Raw genomic sequence first — 14,355 nt, 5'->3', positions numbered from 1 at the left:
TTAATCAGATAAGAAAAAACGATTAGTATTTTATTTAAGCACTTTATATTTATTTTCATTTTTCACTGTTATTTCAATAAGTCACCAATGAGAGGCAACATCGTTAATTGCTCCCCAAAATAGATCAGCACCATAAGTTGGATGCACTCACCAGATAGGCTTTACACAGGCCTTAAGATATAGGGAGGGCTGGGGACTTGTGAAGGCGATGATGGTCCCCTCGAAAACCTCATTGTAGTGACATCACTATTATATGGGTTTCTTGGTCTGAGCACTTCACAAATAATTTATAAAAATATATTTTGTTTAATTATAAAAGAAAAATAAAAATTTCTAATTGGACTATAGCTGTGATTACAAGAATATATAGCAATTAGTGTCACAGATTACTAAGAAATTTATCTCTCTAATTTGTAGTCAGTCTATATAGCTGAAACATTTAAAATGTATTACTAATATTTATGATTGTATGCCATAGTATTTTGTAATAATTTTCTCTAGGTTGCATATTACTTTCAGGTCTTTCCATGTGTTCCTTTTGAAGGTAGTGGTGTCTCCAAATGAGTTAGTTTTGTGCATACCATTGACAGTAATAAACCTCACTTCTTAGCCATGGTATATGGAGTATGATTTCAGTCTCTGAAATGTATTGCTGAGGCTCACTAAAGTACTTTCTTCATTCCAAATGTAGAGAAGTATATACTTTAATAATTATTTTCACTTTGATAATGATTCTGCCCATACACCTCAAGTTATTCTTCCAGTTAGTCACTCTAAGACCCATACCAAGAGTGCTCAATTTATTTATGTCACCTATGAAAAACCATGGCAAAGACTTGGATGAAATTTAAGTACACCACATCTGGTGCAGTCACCTGATTCAACACTGGTCACCTATAAGCCCATAAGCATTGCCTCTGCCGAGTCAGACCATAGGTCCATCATGCCCAACAGTCCGCTCCCGCGGCGGCCCCCCAGGTCAATGATCTGTAGTGATCTATTACTCAAGAGCATTTTGTCTTATATAGTAACCCTCTAATTGTACCACTGGATTCCCTTTCCCTTCAGGAACTCGTGCAATCCCTTTTTGAAACCCAAAGCGGTACTCTGCTCAACCACCCCCTCTGGAAGCGCATTCCAAAAATGATCAGATTTGTCTGACAAGCCCTTCATCTAGGAAAATCATGCTGCCTTGAATCCTGTAATCCATTGGATTCCAAAAATAACACTATCCTTTGTTTTGGTAGTTCTTCATTACTCACTAGAAAGGTCAGATTAACTGGTCTGTAGTTCCCAACCATTTACTTATTGTGCTTTTGTGACATGGAACCATATTCATTCAGCTCCGGTCTTCTGGGGCCACTTATGATTCTAAAGAAATATTGAGAAGGTTAGACAGCAGATCCACAAGAACTTCCCTAAATTTTGTCAATACCCTTGAATATATTCTGTCTGGTTCTATCACTGTGCTTCTTTGTAGTTTAGCTAGTTGTTCATGAATGGAGTCTTCTGAAAATTGTTTAAGGTGTACCTTAAAATCATTCTTATTTATGTTTGTTTTCTGTAGTCCTGTCTCCTTTCATTAATCTATGAGCACAGAACAGAACTAGTTAAGCAATTCTTCCTCATCCTTATTAACTTCTACATATGCCTTACCTTCGTTCTTGAGTCTTCTTTTGCACATCTATCCCTAGCATAATCATGAGTTATCAATAACAATATATATATCATGCTGAATATAATTTAATTTAAATCGCACTTGGGGATTCTCAGAATGCCACCCTGATAGAATAATATAGTGTGGCAGCACTCCTCACTGATTACACCAAATTGTGATGTGTAACACAATTTTTTTGTTTTTTTATATTTTATATTGTTTTTATTAAATCTACTTCATTTCATCATCTTTTCACAATTTTGGTTCTCATAAAGTAAGCAGACTAAAACTTAGCTTTGCAATGTTGTTGTACCGGTCCCCACCAATGCGTTTCGAATCTTCATCAGGATGGGGTAAGTGCCGCAACTACTACATAGGTTCTATCACTTTACTTTCCAAACATACCGCCAAGGCTACCATGATTTGGTGCAATCAATGAGGAATGCAGCACATTGTATTATTCTATCAGGGTGGCATTCTGAGAATCCCCAAGTGTGATGTAAATTTAATTATATTCAGCATGATATATATATAATGAAATTGATAACTCATGATTTTGAGATTGAGCGTTTGCTAATTTTTTTAATGACCTAGCATATACAGTCATGTGAAAAAATTAGGACACCCCATGAAATATTCAGTTCTTTCTTAAGAAATGTTCACATATTGATGTCAAATCTTTTTTTATTTATCTCTGGAAAAGAAAGTGATGTAATTGCAGGTAAACAACAGATTTTTTCATTGATTTACTCATGAAACAAAAGATATCCACAAAAATGTGTATTGTAACTGAAGAATAAATTAGGACACCCCTCACATATCCTCCCACTTAAAGTGGCTCAGATCACACACAAGTGTATCATATCAGGTGCACATGATTAGAACATCGTTATTCAGCATTTTGAAGGAGATTTGCCCTACTTAAACTTCAGACATTTAGTTTGGTGTGCTCATGACTGTTGCGGTGAGAGACTTCTTTTAACATTTTACGGTCTGCTTTGGGGGTCAACTTGCTTGGACGGCCAGACCTGGGCATGTTGGCAGTTGTTTGGAAAGTTCTCCACTTGTACACTATTTTTCCGGACTGTGGAAAGGCTGATGTCAAATTCTTTCAAGATCTTTTAAACTCCCTTACCAGATTTATAAGCTGCTACAATTTCTTTCTGAAGACCTCAGACAGCTCTTTTGATCTCACTGCATTGAGGAGTGGGCCAAACTTTCCTCAGACTGGTAGATGGCTACAAGAAGCGTCTCACCACAGTTATTTCAGCCAAAGGGGGTAACACTAGCTTTATCCCAGGACAAGCAGGCAGCCTATTCTCACATATGGGTGACGTCATCGACGGAGCCCGGATGTGGAAGCTCGCAAGCAGACTTGCTTGTAGAAACTAGAAGTTTAGAGTCGACCGCACCGCACATGCGCGAGTGTCTTCCCGGCCAGCGTAGAGCGCATCTCCTCAGTTCTCAGTTTTCCGCGTAGCTGTGAAGTCCGTCTTTGACTCTCTGCGTTTAACTTTTCACTTTGTGCCTTCTCTACACCGCGGTTTGTGGTTTTTCTCTTCACAAATCGCTGTTTGTACTTTATTTATTTTATTTCTAGTTTTTTTTTTGTTTTTTTTTTTCATTTATTTCTTCCGTTCAGCTGCCGGGGCAGCCCGCTCGGCCACAGCCCAGGGGCTTTGACCTTGCAGCGGCTGTTTTTCCTTCTATGTCCTGGCCAGCGAAAGGCTTCAAGAAGTGTAGCCAGTGTCAACGTGCGATTTCTCTCATGGACCCTCACACCAGGTGCCTCAAGTGCCTTGGACCACAACATCATCCGAAGTCGTGCGAACGCTGTGCTACTCTTCAACCTTGAGCCCTTAGACGTAATTTACTTTCAGTGGAGAAGCTCTTCCAGATGGATTCGTCTACTTCTTCGACTCCGAAGCCGACCTCGGTCTCGCCTTCGACAGAGGGCCCTCCTGCCTCCAATGCTTCGACTTTGAGCCTCATCAGACCTTCTTCATTTGCAGTGGCTCTTTCCTTGACGACGTCTGCCATATCTTCCCCTGTATCCTCAGGTCAGATAGCTCAGCAGACAGTTCCACCGGTAGTGCTTAAGGTGCCTAAGACTTTCAAGTCGAAGCACATTTCCACTGCCTTGGTGGAACCTCCAGCCAAGGCAGGAGGTCCATTTTCAGACGCGGATCTATCTTTGCCGGCTTCTTTCCAGACCATGTTAGAGCAGCAATTTGTTCAGTTCCTCACCAAAATAGGACTGAAGCTAGCTACTCTAATCCAGCCTGGGCATTCTGCAGACTCCTCGAGTTCGAGCATCTTCCTATGTCTCAGTCTGAGTCTACACACTATGCAGGGAGCAGAGTCTCTGCAAGTGTCTGGTCTGGCATCTAAGCACGTGAAGCAAGGAGCAGATTCTTTGCCAGTGCATCGTCAGGAATCCTTACACTCCATACAAGGAGTAGAGTCTTTGGGAGTGAATCGAGGTTCCTCCATCAAGCCTCTTGAGGTTCCTCCATCAAGCCTCTGGAGCTTCGATCTACAACCTCCAGTCCTATCCATTCTTTAGTGGCTTCGGCTGCTTCCCTCTCCTAGGCGAAGTCTCCTAATCTTCGAGATCTACTTCCAAGCACCGTTCTCAACGATGATCGAGGTCTTCATCGAGGCATCCTTTCAGGCATAGTTCTTCTTCTAAGGAGTGCCCTTCCTCAACTAAGCCTCGATCTACACCTACTTATACTAGACCACCGACTCCTCGTTCGAGGTCTCCACTTCCACGCCTCAAGGACTCAGTGGCTTCCATAGCCTCGTCCAAGTCTCCCTATTCTTTTGATGCCTTTTTTCCAGCTGAAGCTTCATCTTCGACTCAAGCTGCCTCGACGACCTCGAGTCCTTCTTGAGGCAAGGCATTACCGGATCAGCTATCTTTCTCCTCTTTTCTTCGTCAGATGGCTGTGGACTTGGACCTTCAATTGGATGCTAGTTCCAAATACTCTAAAGAGTATCTCGAAGTCATGCATCTTCCTCAACTTCCAGCAGTGTCACTTAAACTTCTGTTCACAAGCTTTTGTCTCAGACTTTTACCCGATGCCTGGAGACTCTTTATGCAATTCCAGCTGTTCCAGGCAAATTGGACTCCAGATATAAAACTCTTCATTGTAAAGGATTTGAGAATTCTCAGTTATCTCACCAATCCCTGCTTGTGGAGTCTTTCTTGAAAAGATCCCATCCTTCCAAGGTTTACGCTACAGTTCCTCCTGGAAGAGAAGGGAAAACTATGGACAAGTTTGGACGTTGCATATATCAAAATGCTATAATGTCCTCTAAAGTCCTCAATTATTTCCATTTTGTCACTTATTTTGAGTTCCTCATTGCTCTTTTGCCTAAATTTCTTACTTATTTAGACACTCAAAAGCACTTTGAATTTCAGGAAGTCATCGCTTCTCTATCACAACTCAGATTACATCTCCTTCAGTCGTACTATGATGCCTTTGAGTTGTCTGCTCGGGCAATTGCTTGTTCTGTAGCTATGCGTCGCCTTGCCTGGCTTCGTACCATTGACATGGATCCTAATTTTCAGGACCGCTTGGCTAATATTCCTTGTGCAGGCAATGACCTTTTTGATAAATCTATCGAGGCAGCCACCAAGAAATTGTCTGAGCATGAATAATCCTTTGCTTCTATTGTCAGACCTAAGCCAAATTCAACTCCTGCCAAGCCTACACGCCCTCCTCCTATTTACCAGAGGCGTTTTGCTCCGAGGACGGCTCCTTACACTTGCCCTCCTCCTAAGAAACGGCAGCCTCAGAAGCAACAAAAATCTCAATCTTCTACTGCATCTAAGGCTACCCAGCCTTTTTGACTGTTTAAAACAGAGCATAACCTCCACTGTTCTGTCTCTGACTTCTCTTCCCCCTATAGGATGTCGTCTCCATCATTTTTATCACCGATGGATGACAATTACATCTGATCTCTGGGTGCTGTCCATCATCAGGGAAGGATACTCTCTTCATTTCACTCAGGTTCCTCCAGAACTTCCTCCAAGAGAGTATCCTTCCAGTCCATCCCAGACCGCCCTTCTTCTTCAGGAAGCTCAAGTTCTGCTTCATCTCCATGCCATCGAACCAGTTCCTTTGGAACAGCAGAACAGGGGGGATTTACTCCCGTTACTTCCTTGTTCTGAAGAAGACGGGTGATCTGTGGTCCATTCTGGATCTCAGGGCTCTCAATAAATTTTTAGTCAAAGAAAAATTTTGCATGTTATCCCTGGCATCCCTTTATCCCCTACTAGATCAGAATGACTGGTTATGCTCTCTGGATCTCAAGGAGGCCTACATTCATATTCCCATTCATCTGGCCTCCCGACAATACCTCAGATTTCGGGTGGGGAATCTGCATTATCAGTACAGAATGCTACCCTTTGGCCTCGCTTCCTCCCCCAGAGTGTTCACCAAGTGCCTGGTAGTGGTAGCAGCAGCTCTAAGGAACCATGGTCTTCAGGTATTTCCCTACCTAGACGACTGGCTCATCAAAGATTCAACATTTCAAGGGGTTATTGTAGCGACCCAATGGACTACGTGGTTCCTACAAAGTTTGGGATTCGAAATCAACTTTCCCAAATCCCAACTTCAACCCTCTCAGAATCTACAATTCATCGGAGCTGTTCCGGATACTATACAACTCAGAGCATTCCTTCCACAACAACGTCTGTAAGCTCTACTTCAACTCTGTCATACAGTGTCTTCCTGCTCTTCCATCTCAGCGAGACACATGATTGTACTCCTAGGTTACATGGCCTCCACAGTACACATGACTCCTTTTACCAGACTTCACCTCAGAATTCCTCAGTGGACCCTGGCTTCTCAATGGATGCAGGTTTGCGACCCCCTTTCTCAACACATCACAGTCACTCCTTCATTGAAGCAGTCTCTCCGTTGGTGGATGCTCTCTTCCAATCTCTCCAGAGGCTTACTTTTTCAAAAGCCCCCCCATCAGAAGGTCCTCACGACAGATTCTTCGACCTACGCTTGGGGCGCTCATCTCAATGGTCTCTGTACTCAAGGCCACTGGACCAGTACAGATCGTCAGTGTTACATAAATCTGTTGGAACTCAGAGCGATTTTCAAGGCTCTCATTGCTTTTCCACATCTTCACGACCAGGTAGTCCTCATTCGGACAGACAACCAAGTTGCCATGTACTATGTCAACAAACAGGGAGGGACGGGATCTGCCTCCCTTTGTCAAGAAACTCTGAAGGTTTGGGACTGGGCAATCCGCCACAACACCTTCCTCAAAGCTGTCTACATCCAAGGGGCGAAAAATTGCTTGGCAGACAACTTGAGTCGTCTTCTGCAACCTCACGAATGGACTCTCCATTCCTCGCCTCTTCATCACATTTTTTCTCAGTGGAGAGCGCCTCAGATAGACCTCTTTGCAGCTCCCCACAACAACAAACTGCCTCAGTTCTGCTCCAGGATATACTCTCCTCATCGCCTCGAGGCAGATGCTATTCTTCTGGAATGGACGAATCTCTTCCACTATGCATTCCCTCCATTTCCTCTCATTCTCAAGACTCTTGTCAAGTTGAAGAACGATCGTGCCACCATGATTCTGATTGCTTCTCGGTGGCCAAGACAACCTTGGTACTCCCTTCTACTTCAGCTCAGTAGCAGGGAGCCATACCTTCTACCAGTTTTTCCTTCTCTGCTTACACAGAGTCAGGGATTAGAGAATGACACGGTGAAAAAATTGGTCCCCGTCACCGCCCCGTCCCCGTCTCACCATCCTCTGCACCGCCCCGTCACCGCCATTCCCTTCACCGCCCCGTCACCGCCACTGCCACCTCATTCACCGCCCCGTCACCGCCACTGCAACCCCATTCACCGCCCCGTCACCGTCACCGCTGCATACATAAAAGCCTCAAACGGGTACGATTTTATATACTTTTCTAATATCTCCCCTATGTATCTGCCATTGCCCCCCCTGTGTCCATATACCATCCCCATGGCATGTCCCCTTTTTGTCTCTGTCCCTATGCCCCATGCACATAATTTCCCCTCTTTCTGTTACCTTCCTGTGTCCAGATTTCCCCTATCTTCCTCTTCCATACCAGTGTGTCTCTTCTTTTCAACCCCATCTAGCTTTTTTCCCTCTTTCTTCCCCCCCCCCCTGCTTCTAGCATCTGGCTCACCTGCCTGTCCTTCCCTTTCTTTCCTGCTGTGGGTTTTTCTTTCCGTTTTCATCACCTTGGCCCAGAATCCTTTTCCCTTTCACTCCCTCCTTACAGTCTGAGCCGGGAACACGGGTGATCGCACGGTCCTCGCAGCCCCAACCCGCCTGCCCAATCGATCCTAGTGTTTAGCCAGCTCTCTCCCTTCTCCTCACCTTAATTTGCAGGCTTTCTTTTTCAGCGACCTGCACGCTTTCCCAAAGAGCCGCACACGCGCGGCTGCTCAGTGTTCAATCTTCTGCTCTGCTGCAACTTCCTGTTTCCGGTTGCGTCAGAGCAGAAGATCGAAACTGAGCAGCAGCGGCTCTTTGATAGCGTGCGGGTCGCCGAAAAAGAAAATCTACAAACTAAGGTGAGGAGAAGGGAGAGAGCTGGCTAAACACTAGAATCGATTGGGCAGGCGGGTGTGAGCTGCGGGGACCGCGCGATCCTTCATGCCTCACTGCGGGGACAAGACCCATTCACCGCCCCGCGGGCGGTGAATGGCCTTGTCCCCGTCGCCGCAGCGACTGCTAGTTTTCTTCCCCGTTTTCGGCGGTGACCCGCGGCTAAAATGCGGTGGCCGCGGGTAAACCGCCACCGTGTCATTCTCTATCAGGGATCTCTGCTTCATCCCAACCTGCAGTCTCTACATCTGACAGCTTGGTACCTCTCAACATAACTCCTCTTCAGTTTTCTCAATCTGTAAGAGACATTTTAGAGGCTTCTAGGAAGCCTACCACTAGACAATGCTATCGCCAAAAATGGACTAGATTTTCTCAATGGTGTTTTTCTCACAATAAGGAGCCTCAACATTCCTCATTATCTTCTGTTTTTGGACTATCTTTTGCACTTACCCACTTCTGGCCTCAAGTCTACATCAATCTGAGTCCATCTCAGTGCAATTGCTGCTTTCCATTAGCCTATTGAAGGAAAACCCCTCTCTGCTCATCCGGTGGTTTCCAGATTCATGAAAGGACTTTTCAATGTCAAACCTCCTCTCAAACCACCTCTGGTGGTTTGGGACCTCAATATTGTTCTTGCTCAATTGATGAAGCCTCCATTTGAACCAATAGATACAGCTCATCTGAAGTATCTCACACACAGAACTGCTCCTCAACTTTGTGTCTCCTTCGATCTGAACAAGTTGGGACATCCCATCTCTAAGCGTACCATCTCCAACTGGATGGCTGCTTGTAGCTTATTCTGCTATGCCCAGGCTGGATTACCCCTACACAGTAGAGTCACAGCCCATAAATTCAGAGCAATGGCAGCTTCAGTACCTTTCCTCATATCTACACCTATTGAGGAAATTTACAAGGCTGCTACTTGGTCTTCGGTTCATACTTTCACTTCTCACTATTGTCTGGATGTTTTCTCCAGTTTGGACAGACAGTATTACAAAATTTATTCTCCTAAATTGCCAACACTCCCACTATCCCATTTTGGTTAGCTTGGAGGTCACCCATATGTGAGAATAGGCTGCCTGCTTGTCCTGGGATAAAGCACAGTTACGTACCATAACAGGTGTTATCCAAGGACAGCAGGCAGATATTCTCACAACCCTCCTACCTCCCCTGGTTGGCTTCTCTGCTAGCTATCTGAACTGAGGAGTCGCGCCCTACGCTGGGCGGGAAGGCACTCACGCATGCGCAGTGCGGTCGACTCGAAACTTCTAGTTTCTACAAGCAAGTTTGCTTGCGAGCTTCCGCATCCGGGCTCTGTCGATGATGTCACCCATATGTGAGAATAGCTGCCTGCTGTCCCTGGATAACACCTGTTACGGTAAGTAACTGTGCTATTAGGGTGTAGGGTGTCCTAATTTATTCCTCAGAATACACATTTTTGTGGATATTTTTTGTTTCATGAGTAAATCAAGGAGAATGTTTGTTGTTTACCTGCAATTAGATCACTTTCTTTTCCAGAGATTAAAAAAAAAATAGATTTGATATCGATATGTGAACATTTCTTAAGAAAGAGCTGAATATTTCATGGGGTTTCCTAATTTTTTTACATGACTATATGTGTAGATAGAAAGACTGCTGCTTATTATGATAATTTTTTTTAAAGATCTCTCTTCTACTGTCTAGGTGAAGTGCCACCAGTACTGGCCAGAACCTGCTGCAAGTTCTTCATTTGGAAATTATCAAATAACCTGTCATTCAGATGAAGGGAATCCTGCCTACGTCTTCAGAGAGATGACTTTAACTAATACAGAAGTAAGACCAAAACAATGCAGTTATTGGCATACATTTTGTCTGTTTCTGTTGCACACTTTTTTAAAAATAAGCATTTAATTTTAAATACAGAAAATTGAAAAGATGCAAGAAAACATTTTCACATCTTCCTTGCCATGACCTTCCACCTCGCCCCCTAATTCCAAGGCCCGAAACTAATTATACTTTCCACCTTGAATCTCATGTACTGACATAATGTATCTTTATTGTAACCCACCTGCACCCCATGTACTGACAAAACGTATCTTTATTGTAACCCATGTACTGACTAAATGTATCTTTATGGTAACCCACCTGTATCCCTTACACTGACAAAATGCACCTTGATAGTAAACCACTTGTATTGTAACCCACTTGCATCCCATGTATTGACAAAATGAATCTTTACTGTAACCCACTTGCATCCCATGTACTGACTAAATGTATCTTTATTGTAAACTGTTTCTATCCCATGTATTGTCAAATGTATCTTTATTGTAAACCGCTTCGAACTTCACGGTATAGCGGTATATAAGAAATAAATTATTATTATTATTATTATTATAACAAAGGGAAAACCCCCATAAATCAAGCCCACATTATTGGGAAACACAATAATATATAACATATATGTATGTATTTTAAAAAAATATTTATCATTGTGTTTCACAATGATTAACTAACCCACCTGTATTAAGAATATTAATTAGGAAAAAAAAATAACACGTCCTGAGTCTAATTTTTACTAGGTAATTTCTCAGCTAAAGAATCTTCAAAATGAACAGGTTTAAGAAAAATATATTTCCTGTGCAGACAGCAAATGATTCCTTATAGTTGGGTTGTGTATCCTAACTCATGAATTGGATTGTAGAAGGCATCAATCATTTTTCTCACCTCTGCCTCCTTTCTCCCTGGGCAGTGCCCTCTCTCCTCATTGAATTGTGTGTTGTTCTCTGTTCTGCACTAGATTTATTATTATCAGGTCTTAATCTGATCTTTTTCGAGGGTTCCCTGTGCTAAGAAGTTCCCAGTAGTTCAGGGACAGCTCTGCCTGATAGAAGGGTTAGACATTTAGGTTGGTAGCCAGAAGGACCACACTTTTAAAAGAACACCCGCCTGGCCGTTCAGCCTGCTCTACACCTGGAAGCTCAGGGGTAGGTCCCCTGGGAGTGACACTCACCCCTGCGCAGTCAGGCACTCAAGCGCAGGTTGATTAGACCCTGTGACTGGCTGGGAGGTTTTGCAGAGGTTGACTGCGCCCACCCCTTTTCCTCCCAAAGAATCATGTGGGGAGCATGAGGGATCTAGGGTTTCAAGTTTTTGAACCTGAATAAAAGGCAGCCCGAAGAGACAAGCTGCTGGAGCCACCTTTGCCTGAGGCAGAAATTTCTTCTCCATGTCCAGCTGCAGTGAGAAGCTGATGTAGGCACAGCACATGGCAGTTTTGTGAAAAAAACTCATTAACTGTCTATGGGAAAATTGAAGTGGGACTGAATTAAGCAAAACTAAGAGTTTTTAAGATTGCCTCAAGGGTGTCTCACCTCCCAAATCCTATTTTGACAATTTTTGGAGTAGTTTTAGTTTTGCTCCCACGGGCCATTTTTGAAACCAGAATTAATGTACAATCCCTCTGGAGGCTGAATTTGTAGAATCTTGTATCCTCTTTAGCCTTGGCTGTAGGGTTAATAAAACTTGTTCCCTCCCCTCTAGGCTATCTGCCCGGTAGCTTCCTGTCATGCTCAGTTTGTTCCTGCAGCATTGCTACATGGGTGAAATCAGTATCTTCTGCTTGTGATTTGTTTTCAATTCCTAGTCTTTATTTGATTTGTTTCTTGGGTTTGCCCAAGTGCTGGCGGATCAACTTGGTGGGAGATCACAGACATTTTAAATTTTGTCTGTTTCTGGAGGGTGCTCTGTAAGCTTAAACTGCAGTAAGACCTCTAGACAGCCTGAACATTGGATTGGGTCTCCGGGATCAGGAGCCATCTCTCCCCTGGTTCGTGTACAAAGGGGTAGAGTGCAGGCTGCTGTGTGGAGGTACGCCGGGATCAGAACCGGACCGCGTGTCTTCCCTAATTTCCCTGAGGGGTCCTGGTAATCGTGATCTGTGGTGACAGGGAAGGTGAGGCGGTCAGAAGACCTGAAAAATCTAGTTTAATCAGCTCCTGAGGTACTGATCTCCTTGTTTGTACTGTGTATTGCAGGCTGCCATAGACTTTCATTGCAGCACATGTCTCTGTGGTGTCTGTGAGTCACAGAGTTTTGGCGATTTTGGGGGGTGCTGAAATCGGGGTTTTGGGTGGTTTCCCTGCATGCCCTGGTCCCCCCCCCCCCACTTGTAAAATCACCATTTTTCGCGGTTCCCTAAGTTTTTCCTGGGTAGTTTTTAGGTCAAAATCGTCACCCATGGTGGCCATCTTAGATTTTTTTAAAAGTTTTCAAAAGTATATTTTTTGGACTTAGAAGCTTCGTTTTTGCGCCAAACTTCACAGATGGCGACCTCAGGACAGGATAGCATGGATTCATGCCATAAATGTGGTGGACGGATTTGCTACCGTGTATTACGTGCTGAACCAGAACATACGCGGGTAAGGCTAGACTCAGGGCTTTGGTGTTTGACCTGGGGGCCGCCGCATGAACGGACTGCTGGGCACGATGGACCACTGGTCTGACCTAGCAGCAGCAATTCTTATGTTCAAGATACGGACCACTTAGGTCTTACGGCCTGGCGCTTGAGTGAGCAGCCTTGAGGGCCAGGGGTTATTCCTCTGCAGTTGTCGCCACGCTCCTTCAGAGCAAGCAGAAATCAACTGTATCGGCCTACGCGAACGCTTTGAGTTGCTTTCAAGCTTAGTGTGCGGGGTTCAGGTGGACCCTTTGGTACCGTTGGTGGCTCATGTTCTGGACTTCTTGCAGGCTGGCCTCAGGAAGGGTATGGTGGTCTCTTTTCTCCATGTCCAGATTGCAGGACTTTCCTGTTTAGGCCCCTCTTCATTCAGGGGTTCTCTGGCATTTCACCCGGACATTGTCCGGTTCTTAGGGGATCTGGAAGGCTGCGGCCTCCCTTATGATCGTTGTGTCCGACGTGGAACCTAAATTTGGTCCTACGCTTCCTGACTCATCCACCCTATAAGCCCCTGGATGGCACCTTTCTGACAGAGCTTACCATTATGACCGTTTTTCTTTTGGTGGTCACTTCGGCGCGGAGAATGTCGGAGCTTCAGGCTCTGTCGTGCAGAGATCCTTTTCTTCACATCACTGTGTCGGCGGTGATTTTGAGAACTGTGCCTAATTTAATGACCTGGTGTATGCAGCCTTCCAACAATATAAAGGAGCACCTGCAGGGTGCCAGTGGAGAGGTGCACTTGAAAGAGTTTCCTCCTCACGGCAAAGCCTTTTCACCATCTATGGAACTACATGAGCTAGAGGTTCATTCATGTTTCTATTGTGTCTGAATTCAAGAGAGCCTGGGATAGGCACATGGGATCTCTCAGAGAGAGAAAGATAATGGTTACTGTGGATGGGCAGACTTGATGGGCCATTTGGCCTTTATCTGCTGTCATGTTTGGATACTATGCCATTGCTCTCCAATAAAACATCCTCCTTGGAGGATTCTGGTTCACAATTTGGGGCAGACAGCCTGGAATCAGACCAGGGAGAGGAGCCGATGGTGTGAAGACTTTCAAATCCTCAGGTTTAACTGCTCTTATTATAGTTCCTTTGCAGGAGTTGGAACTAGAATCCCCACAGGTCTCATCAACTCAGCTTTTGCTGTTATACAGCACCAAGTCACAGTCCATGTCCTTCCCTTCTCACCCAGAGATTACCAGGATGATAACGAAGCATTGGGACATGCCAGAATGTCCCTTAACAGGGGCAAGGGCAATGACAAAATTGTATTCCATAGCTTCAGAATCTCAGCAGTTGTTTACACCACCGCATTTGTAGTGTAGGTTTCTAAATGGACTTCACTACCTAGTGAAAGGGGGGGGAGTGATCTAAAGAATATGCAAGATCACAGAGTAGATGTGATTCTCAAAAGGCAATTTGTGGTGCTGGCTTTAGACCTTAAAGGCAATGATGGCAGCATCCTTTGTGGTGCGAGCATGCCACAAAATGCTACGCCAGAATCCTTATGTGGAGGAGGAGGGGTTGATTATGTGGCTGATGCTATCTACGATAGAAATAGAAACATAGAAATAGATGGCAGATAAGGGCCACGGCCCATCTAGTCTGCCCACCCTAATGACCCTCCCCTACCTTTGCCTAGTGAATAG

The 14,355-nt window shown here is 44.5% G+C and overlaps 1 protein-coding gene across 7 annotated transcripts in view; it reads left to right on the top strand.

Annotated features, from left to right (window-relative positions):
* The window catches only part of PTPN4 (protein tyrosine phosphatase non-receptor type 4), a 272,694-nt gene that overhangs the window by 236,031 nt on the left and 22,308 nt on the right, over positions 1–14,355 (top strand). For all 7 annotated transcript variants that reach the window (XM_033945428.1, XM_033945424.1, XM_033945426.1 and 4 more), the window contains one exon: positions 9,953–10,081. In XM_033945428.1, the coding sequence (XP_033801319.1) occupies positions 9,953–10,081 (129 nt within the window). The remainder of the gene's footprint in view (positions 1–9,952; positions 10,082–14,355) is intronic.

This window comes from Geotrypetes seraphini, chromosome 5 (genome assembly GCF_902459505.1).
Source record: "Geotrypetes seraphini chromosome 5, aGeoSer1.1, whole genome shotgun sequence".
Classification (NCBI taxonomy): Eukaryota; Metazoa; Chordata; class Amphibia; order Gymnophiona; family Dermophiidae; genus Geotrypetes; species Geotrypetes seraphini.
The sequence above is the reverse complement of the archived record's forward strand: the minus strand, read 5'-3'. Positions and strand labels throughout refer to the sequence as shown.